The sequence below is a fragment of the Benincasa hispida genome, chromosome 3 (genome assembly GCF_009727055.1).
Source record: "Benincasa hispida cultivar B227 chromosome 3, ASM972705v1, whole genome shotgun sequence".
NCBI classification, from domain to species: domain Eukaryota; kingdom Viridiplantae; phylum Streptophyta; class Magnoliopsida; order Cucurbitales; family Cucurbitaceae; genus Benincasa; species Benincasa hispida.
This window is the reverse complement of record NC_052351.1, coordinates 12870434-12879800: the sequence shown is the minus strand read 5'-3', so window position 1 is coordinate 12879800 and position 9367 is coordinate 12870434. Positions and strand designations below refer to the sequence as shown.

The window sequence follows — 9367 nt, the reverse complement described above, 5'->3', positions numbered from 1 at the left end:
TTTTACACCTCTCTTATGTTTAATGTTATGAATTTTCTATATTATGTTATGTTAGTTTAATCTACGATTTTTTATTTTTGTATCCACTTCATTTTATGATAAACAATTTACCATTATTCTATATACAAATACTCAGGTTTAATTCATTTTCAATATTTGATATTATTTTGTAATTATTTTTTGTAATTAATTTTTAAAATTCATGCTCTCCTTGACATTTACACAAATATTTTATAATATACATCTAAATTATTTTATAGAAATGATGATTAAATATGATCAGTTATAGTCTTATTTAGTCACAACTAAAGTTTCATTATTGACTAATTATACCAATTTTCAACCTATTTTATTTTTATTATTTAAGGAACCTCTTTTTTGCCTCTGTTCCGTTTCCAAATCTCTTCCTTTTTAATCATCCCAATTGACCAAACCTCTCTGCCTCTCCACTTTAGCTCACTTTCAGATCGGAGCAGCTTCTCTCGAGCTTCAGCCATGGAGGAAAAGGTATCTTCTTCTTCTTGCCGCCGATCTCCTTCCCCATACCCATCACCCTGATTTTGATTCTAAATTCTGTCTTCTTTCTTTCTTGCAGGTAGTGCTTATGATGTTGAAAGTTGACCTCGAATGCGATCGTTGCTACAAGAAAGTCAAGAAAGTTCTTGCCAAATTTCCCCGTACGTTTCTCCATTTTATTTTCCCCAATCCCCTGTTCCCCCCCCCCCCCCCCCAATTTTTCTAACGTTTATTGATTCTTCTTCCATTTTACAGAAATTCGAGACCAGGTTTATAATGAGAAACAGGGCATGGTGATCATCAAAGTTGTGTGCTGCACGCCTGAAAAAATCATGAAGAAAATTTGTTCTAAAGGCGATGGATCCATTAAAAGCATCGAAATCAAAGAGCCCGAAAAGAAGAAAGAAGAGAAGAAAGAAGAGAAAAAAGAAGAGAAGAAAGAAGAGAAGAAAAAAGAAGAGAAGAAAGAGGAGAAGAAAGAAGAGAAGAAAGAAGAGAAGAAGAAAGAGGAGAAGAAGAAAGAGGAGAAGAAAGAGGAGAAGAAAGAAGAGAAAAAGGAAGAGAAGAAGAAAGAAGAGAAGAAGGAAGAGAAAAAGGAAGGGGAAAAGCCGAAAGTGGTGGCGCAACCGGTCCAAGGCTATCCGCCTCCGCCGTACTCTGTTCATTGTAGTTCATGTTTCCAGGGTCAGCCCTGTTACCAATACCACGGCTACGGGATACCGGCGGTGCCACCCTGCTATGTCGGGAGGCCGATTTACGACAGCTATGGCGGTGGGTACGGCGGTGGATACGGCGGCGGAAGGGGATATTATGGTGGGCCTTCTTCTGATTACTACAACCCAGAAAATCCAACGGAGTGCTCTGTAATGTGAATCAAATCCGGTATGAGATGAGACCCATTTTCGTAATTATGATCCTGACGGTAAATTATGAACAAGGTTGAAAATTTGTGTCATTTCTGTTCTTTTGTGTTGAAAATTAGAAGCGTTTCTTTTAAGAAAAAAATAAAAGAGGGGGAAGTGAAATCTGAAGTGGAATGGAATGGAAGGAAGGATTACTTTTGTTTGTTTGGTTATAATTGTATAAACTATAAAGTTTGTACCGTTAATAGATTCTTCCAGCCAACAAATTATCATTTTATTAAAAAAAAAAATTGTTTCTGACTTTTTTATATCGAAAAAATATATGGTTCAACTAATTGAAATAGGTATTCGTGTTTATAACCATTATTTAATTAAGAACATAATACAAATTGAGTTAGTTGAACAAAAAAAAGTAACAATTTTAAGAAAGAAAGATGGGATTAGCCAACGTCACTAAAGTCAAGCAAATGTAGGACCAAATGTGATAAGGATATAACAACTAGACTTCAACGAGACAAAGCTTAACTCATACATTAACATCTAACAAAAGATGCTTTTGATTTTGATTTTGTTTTTTTTTTCTCTTTCCTTTTTAAAATTCATTATTGAATTTTTGTTTTTAATTTTTAGTATAAGATGATAAAGCCTAAATTGATTTATCTCAAAGGCAAGAGAATTTCCTTAGATTTTTATTTGATGAAAACAAAGTATATATTACTTTAGGAATAACAATTTTGCAAGACTAACTCAATTTTAAATGTCAAAAAGTATTTAATATGTAGATGGACTTTTTATGACAAGAAAACAAAAAAGGTCAATAACTTGTTTTGAAAATTTTAAACCCTTTTTGCATGAACCAAAGAAAAGCTTCCTAAAGCCTTTATTTTATGTATAAAAGAAACAATTTCTTGAAAAAAATCCACCACCAAAAGAAACACAACCATTACACATCACATATTGGCTATGTGGAATTAGAAAGAGGTGCTCATCTCATTTTCCAACAAATAAAACAGTGGGAAATTGGAAAGGGATGTCTTTGGGGGAGAAAGTCCAAAGCAATATGATGGGTAATTTTTGAGCTTAAGATGTATAAGAGACAAACGGTCAAAATATTAGAGGGCATGTAAATTTTCGAGTCTATCTTCAATGGTTAGAAGATAGTATAATACCGAACTCAAGAGATGTACATAATAAATTAACGGGGATCACATTTGAATGAGAGAGGTATGGCTAAGAAAAAATTTAAAAAATTGAAATGTACAACCTGTATCAACAAGATGCATCCCTTTTCGGTGGTTCAATCATAGAATTTTTTTTAGGAAATATGTGAGGGAAGGAAAAAGCATGTGGACATGTCCCGTATTGATTTGTAGGAGTTTCACTCATGGAAGTAGACTAAGATAAGTAAATAGCGTAACCAGATTACAAGAAAATGTTGGAACTAGTAGGTGTTGAATTCGACTTTTGAGTCCTAAACGTGGGGTGTTACAAACAGCCCCATAGTAGAAATGACCTTGTCGAATAATTTTCATTAGCCTTGGTCTCATCTACATTTGCTTGGAGTAGATGTCCACTACGAAAAGTCCACTGTATATAGAATTTTAATCATGTGATGGTTTGCACGTTGAACAAACTCAAAGCCAATGGAACACTAAATATTAGCAACAAAACCATAGACTAAAGCCACAATCATTCACTCTGTTTCATTTGATAAGAAAATGGGGAATTGCATCAACACACCCCATTTCCCACCTCTGCAAAAGATCAAAGGCTTCATATGCTGTGAAGTTGAAGATTTAAACTTGGCATTGCCAATTGAAAAGATAGCTAATGGAGCTCATAAAGGCGTAAATCTAAAAAGTCAAGCCTTTACAACTTCAAGTGCAGTGCGAGAAGTTGAGCATGGCCCTCCTCCACTTCCTGTTCGCATTGATGATTCTATTATCAAGCCTGCCGATTTGTGCAAGCTTCCCAAGGCCACCATTGTAGTCAGCAAACAACAGTTTGAGTTGATTTTGAAAAAATCCAAAAACTTTGGCTCTAAAGGTATTGCTGTTCAATTCTCTGATAGTTTCGAGATCGACGATCGACGCCCCAGATGGCACCCCACCTTGCCCACCATTCCAGAGGTTCGCAATTACTAGTTCTGCCTTTTTCACTCAAGAAAATTTTGTCCACAAAGTTTCAATATTATGTCTATGATGTTTAAAAAGTGTGTAGATTAGGGACTTATTAGAAACTTTTTCGATCACACCAGGACTAAATCAACAACCTTGAACTTTCATTTTGTATAGTTGTTTCTATTGATCGGCTGCTAGATTTTTACTCAGTTGGTATGATCCAGCAATGATTGCTAACAAGGCCTTTCTTTTCTTTTTGGAAAAACAAGCATTTTTATATGTATTGAAATCGATTATTTACTACTCAAGCAGATGGCATGAATAATGTGTATATCGCAGAGAAAATATTGCTAAAACAAACTTATTACTGAGCAGCTGGCCATAAGTACACACTGTAATTTTGTATCTACATAAGAACAAGAACACAAAAATAAGAACTGATTGATATAATCAACTCTGCATCCTGATTCGTTTTCTTTCTTCAATGCATTTCCTTGGCAAGTTATCAAGTTGATAGCCTACGACTGCTATAACAAAAGGAACCAATCAGTTCATGAATGATGAAAGAAGTTGAACAGAAATTTGAACAGAAATTGGAAATATGAAATGAAGTTTTTGAGTTAGAACCTTTTAGTGTAAAGGGTCCTGGTGTTTTTCTTTTCCTCTAATTTCCCTGCTGCTGCTGCTGCTGCTTCCTTTTCTTTGACTGCTACTTCTCTCTTCATTTTCTTGGACTCTACTTCCATGGCCTTTGTTAATGCATCAACCTTTTTCATGAGCATCTGCCAAGAAGTTCATCTTATTCAAGAGAAAGTAATGGTAGAGGAGAAAAATATATGGAAAGAAAGAGAAAGGTTGGATGACCGACCTTTATTTCTTCATCTTTTGCATTTAAGTTCCCATCTTTTACTTCACATAGCTTCCTCAAATTGATGATCTCTTTCTGTATTTTGTCATACAGAAAACCTGAAACTGTATCTTCGTTTTCGAGGTTGCTTGGTTCTTTATTGTGCAATTCTTCACCATCATTGGTTTCTTTGGAAACTGTTATGGTAGCGTCTCTGTTTTCTTTGTTTCCCTTCATTTCATTACCCTCCTTTTCACCAATATCAACCACTCTACTTCTACCAGAAGCCCACATACTCTTTTTTATCACATTCTCGCGAGCCGTGACGTATTTCTTCTTCAAGCTGTTAGAGCGATTTAACTCCGGTGCAGTGGCCTTTTCATAATCTGCATTTGTTTGTACAAGAATATTGGAACTTTCGGTGATGGTTGAAGGCCTTGACAATGAAGTTGACCTCTTCCTTCCATTGCTTGTCAAGAAGCCTAAGATGTTATTGGATCGTTCTGTTTTAGGAGATCCACAAAATGCATTGCTATTCACAGGGGAAATTGGAATTTGTTTTAACCCTTCTTCCAAGGTTTTCAGCCTCAATTTGAATTTCTCCTGCAGTTTGATAAAGACTTCAGCAAAAAGAATTGAGATAATACCTTCTTGTATTAAACAGAAAAGTGATATATATATATATATATATATATTCACCACCTTGAGTTGTGCTTCTGCCTTGGCTGTCCTTTCACAGACAGCCAACTTCTCTTTCACTCTTTGCAACTCTGCCTATGATTTGCCAAAAAAAAAAAAAAGAGTTAAGCCATAAGATTGCAAAACTTTTGGTCAAGAACCATGAGAATACATAATTCAAACTCAGGTTTTGCAAGTACTTGCAACAGCTTTCTCTCTTCCAGCCACTGCTTGACAGGCATAACTTTGTCATTTTCATCCTTCCACTCATTAGCCACCACGGTAGCGACACGGTGCACCGAGACTTTAGCTCTTGCCAGTTCTCTCTCAAGAGTCCTCTTCTCTTCCTGATTTATTTGTTCAAATCAAGATCCATGACTTGACCCTTAATAGAATATCAAAGCACTGTTATGCCATCTCCATAAACTTACATGTAATTCTTCGATCTGTCGTTTGTAATCTCGAACCATGTTGGCCGTGACTCCTCCAACTAGAATGGCCTCCTCTAGATCCTCAATAGTTTGGCCAAGCCTTTCAACCTCAATTACCTTTTGGCGATTGGTTTTCTCTAGTATCCTGTTCTCTTCCTGCTTGTAATCCAATGACATGGTTAGTTCTTTTTCCCTACAAAAGTAGCCTTTGAGAAATGCAATTGAATCATGTAAATGCATCATTGCCTGGCAAATTTCAATCTGTCTCTTCAACTCAAAGTTGTGATTTTGAACTTCCTCAACAATGAGAGCTCTCTCAAGTGCGCTTCGCAGAATCTTTTCCGCTTCAAGTAGCGCCGCCTCCTTCGATTTTGTGAGACGCTCCAAAGCTTTCTTATCCTCTTGCAGTAATGCAACCTGAAAGACACAAATATGTGAACAATTTGGCAATATGGAATGACAGATATAATTCATGATAAGTTTCATGACTCACCTCATTCTTGTACATTTTGATTTCTGCTTCGAGAGGAGCGACGACTGAAGCAAAGGTAAGAGAATCATCATCTTTCTGATTAGCATATACCCTTCTGAGAGTAGCTTCAGCAGCATATTGTGCAGCCACTGCATCTTTCTTCTCAGTTGTTAGTCTCTTTATTTCGAGGTTCTGCATGTTCATATCTTTCATTATGAGCCTACCAAGTCAGGAAAAGTAAAATAAACTCCAAAGGCAAACTAGCAACCTTGTGCTCAAGAAGATTTTCAGTGGCTCTAAGCTTGTCATCAAGTTTATCAACTTCACTTTTCAGCTGAGAATTATAAATTGAAAAAACAGTTAAAAATTCATCTCTTATCTGTAAATTAATATGATTACAGATGATTCAAGCAGTAACCTCTTCAAGAGCTTTATCTTTCTGGGCTTCTGTGGCTTTCAAGGCCTTGATTTCACTGTGAGCAGCTCCCAGCTCCCTGTTCTTTTCTATAAATTTTGGGGAAAAAATATCTAAGTCTAAGGCTGATAGGACCCATATCTAAGTCTAAGGCTGATAGGACCCATATCTAAGTCTAAGGCTGATAGGACACAATCTTGGTAATAGGAGTAAGAAGATAACACTGATACTGTATTATGATATTGGCATGAAATTTAATTGGTAATTTGGATAACAATTTTGTTGCCAATTTTTCTTTTCCTAAGAATTCTGCTTGTTTTTCAAGCTTTTCACCCTTCATAACAACACATTTAAAAACAAAAATTTTCTTTTAATTTTCAAAATTTTGACTTAAACTGTGAAATCAGTAGATAGCAACACAAAGAAGGATACACATACATGAACAATGACAAAATAGTTATTTGTTGGGGCCCAAAGTTATTTGAAATAATAATTATTGACTATACAACATTTCTATTAGTAATAATGACAAACATGCTCTCTTAATATCCTAAAAATATCTTTGACATTTCCCTAATAATTGGTGTAATTAAAGACAATCATATACATATATGGAGAAACCTTGATACAGTTTTTTCCCAAAGATACATTATTGTGGCGGTTGTTCTAATTGGATATCTAATAAATCATTACCATAATTAATATACGCTTTAAAGCCAATACTACTGATGAATGGTGACAACAAAATCAATAATTAAAAGAAAAAAAAAAGTAAAACAAGAAAGATGAAATTACAGAAAATTGATTCTTCCCTCCCTTTTATGTCATTCCAAATCAATTTTGATGTAATAAAAATTGCATTCGAAGTATAAAACTAAACATCGAATTGATTTTGCATGATTAAAAGCCAGTTAATAACTCTCAAACATTCATTTACTTCACAAACCATTATCTCAAACAACTAAAAGAAGCCATAGTTCAGTGATTTTATATGGACAAAATACAACAAAAATCGACAAGTCAAAAGCACTTGCACTTAAGAAAACAGAGCAATCTATAATATAAGAAAAAAAACAGGGGAGACCCATAAGTGCAAACGATTTTAACAGTTCTCACTAAAAAAGAAACGATTTTTATCTCTCAAGAGTTGAAAAGAGTAATGGGTTTGCTTTGAATTGAACAACTAATCCCACTACAAAAGAAACCAATGTGAGGAAAAGAAGAAGAACCTGAAAGCAGGTTCTGCAAACGGTTGAGCTCCAACACAACAGGATTAGGATGAACAACACAAACCTCTTCTCTGCCGACATGTTCCTCGTAACTCACCATGTTTCTCACCACGCGATTTCCAAGAAAACAGAAGAAAGAAAAAAAGGTTGATTTTTATTTAATGAAACAACAGTGGAAGAACAATGCAAAACAGGGGAGGGAATGGAAATGGAGGGGAAGGCGATGAGCTTTTTATTGGGGAAAAAAAGAGTTCTATGGCTTAAGGGATTCACCGTAAAGAGAGGAAGAAGAAATGGGCTAATGGGTTTTTTTTTTTTTTTTTTTAGCGGAAATTTGAAAAAGGCAATTTCATAGCCGGCAAAGCCGGCTTCTTCCCTCCTTCATCACAGTAACGGTCACTTTCTTTTAATTTTTATTTTTTTTTTCATATCTTTATATATATTTAAACAGAGAAGAAAGATTTTGGGGGTTTAGAATCCTCAACCGCTAATCTAGTTGATTACAGAAAGTAATTATCATTAAAACTGTTGGGAAAAAAAACGCATCTTTTCATTAAATGTGATGGCTAACCACAACAACAATCTAATCAAGATATCTACCTTTAACCTTTTTTTTTGTTTTTTTTTTTTTTTATGGAAAAAATATCACTTTTATATTCTTAAACTACGATTGTTATATCAAATTAAACTCTAAACTAATAAATGTAACTATTTAAACTAATTATTATAAGCGTATCAATTTAAATTCTAAACTTTCATAATTGTATGAACTTAAACCCTATATTATGTTTTATTTGGATACATTTGAGAAAATTTAGAGTTTAAATGAATATATTTATGAAAATTCGGGTTTAAATTGATACAATCCTCAAAGTTTAGGGTTTAACTCGATACAATTTTTAGTTTAGGGTTTAACTTGATACAATTTTTAGTTTAGGGTTTTATAACTCCTAAAATTTAGGAGTATAAATTGATATTTTTTTTCTCTCTCTTTTTTTTTTTAACTTAGGATCATTTTATTCCCAATATTCTATTACCTAACTTATGAGAATGATTGCCATTGGACACCTAAATGAGATTTCTTTATGGAAGAATTTCAAAAATAGAAAAATAGGAGAAACTATTTACACACAAAATTTTAATGATAGAGATTGATAAAAGTTTATCAATGTTTATCATGATAGAAACGAATAGAAGTCTATCATTGGTAGACACTAATAGACTTCTATTAGTATTTTCTATCACGGGTAGACACTAATAGACTTCCACCAATGTTTTTTTTACTATTTCTATAAATAGTTTGATATTTTTTCTAACGGTGAAGATTTTCCTTTCTTTTTTCTTTTTTAAATTTTATAACAGTTGTTTGGATTTTCTGAATGGACAAAATTTTATTAAACTTTTTTTTTTGGGTGAGGTGGCCTTTATTTTTTTGTTAAATTATAAAAAGATACCTTTAAATTTAGGCTTTTACTTCAGAATACTCTTACACTTTCAAAAGTTGTAGTGTTATCGTAACTTTCTTAAACGTTTCAAAACTACTTTTAGAGTAGAAGTACTTTACAATTTCAGGCGAAATCGAAATATAGAATAATATGGGAGGGTCTAAAATAGAATTTGTGATTGTTTGATTTAAAGGTTCCTCATAACAAAGCTCGTCATTTGTTTCATTGGTGATAGTCGGTTTGATTTTGTCGGTTTTGAGGTCAACTAAGAACCAAATCAAACCAATCGGTTTTACAAAGAAGAGATTCAGACCAATATCCAATAAAGAACAAAACCATTGGATTGGTTTA

General features: G+C 33.9%; 2 protein-coding genes across 4 annotated transcripts; one reads left to right on the top strand and one right to left on the bottom strand.

The window, feature by feature from the left end:
• The first annotated feature begins 349 nt into the window (after positions 1 to 349).
• Positions 350 to 1581, top strand: LOC120073677 (protein PXR1-like). Its single transcript, XM_039026481.1, has 3 exons — positions 350 to 507; positions 596 to 677; positions 772 to 1581. The coding sequence occupies exons 1-3, from the start codon at positions 496 to 498 to the stop codon at positions 1386 to 1388; spliced, it is 711 nt and encodes a 236-aa protein (XP_038882409.1). The 5' UTR covers positions 350 to 495; the 3' UTR covers positions 1389 to 1581.
• A 2171-nt stretch (positions 1582 to 3752) lies between these two features.
• LOC120073676 (microtubule-associated protein 70-5) lies at positions 3753 to 7971 on the bottom strand. Of its 3 annotated transcripts, none has more exons than XM_039026478.1 (11): positions 7572 to 7971; positions 6346 to 6431; positions 6196 to 6261; positions 5949 to 6119; positions 5702 to 5872; positions 5456 to 5611; positions 5225 to 5371; positions 5049 to 5120; positions 4368 to 4949; positions 4127 to 4281; positions 3753 to 4026 (listed from the first exon to the last, which is right to left on the bottom strand). In XM_039026478.1, exons 1-11 carry the CDS (start codon positions 7669 to 7671, stop codon positions 4005 to 4007), a joined length of 1728 nt encoding a protein of 575 aa, XP_038882406.1. In that variant the 5' UTR covers positions 7672 to 7971; the 3' UTR covers positions 3753 to 4004. The 3 variants fall into 3 exon arrangements, with proteins under 3 accessions (XP_038882406.1, XP_038882407.1, XP_038882408.1); XM_039026479.1 differs by having other exon boundaries at positions 3753 to 4023; positions 7572 to 7970; XM_039026480.1 differs by lacking the exons at positions 6196 to 6261; positions 6346 to 6431.
• Between the last annotated feature and the right edge of the window lie 1396 nt (positions 7972 to 9367).

Coding starts and splice junctions, on each gene's coding strand:
- LOC120073677 (XM_039026481.1), top strand. Junction 678..771: donor AGTTCTTGCCAAATTTCCCC/GTACGTTTCTCC, acceptor TCCATTTTACAG/AAATTCGAGACCAGGTTTAT.
- LOC120073676 (XM_039026478.1), bottom strand. CDS start 7,671: ATGGTGAGTTACGAGGAACATGTCGGCAGAGAAGAGGTTTGTGTTGTT. Junction 5,372..5,455: donor GACAGATCGAAGAATTACAT/GTAAGTTTATGG, acceptor CAAATAAATCAG/GAAGAGAAGAGGACTCTTGA. Junction 4,950..5,048: donor AGGCAGAAGCACAACTCAAG/GTGGTGAATATA, acceptor ATCAAACTGCAG/GAGAAATTCAAATTGAGGCT.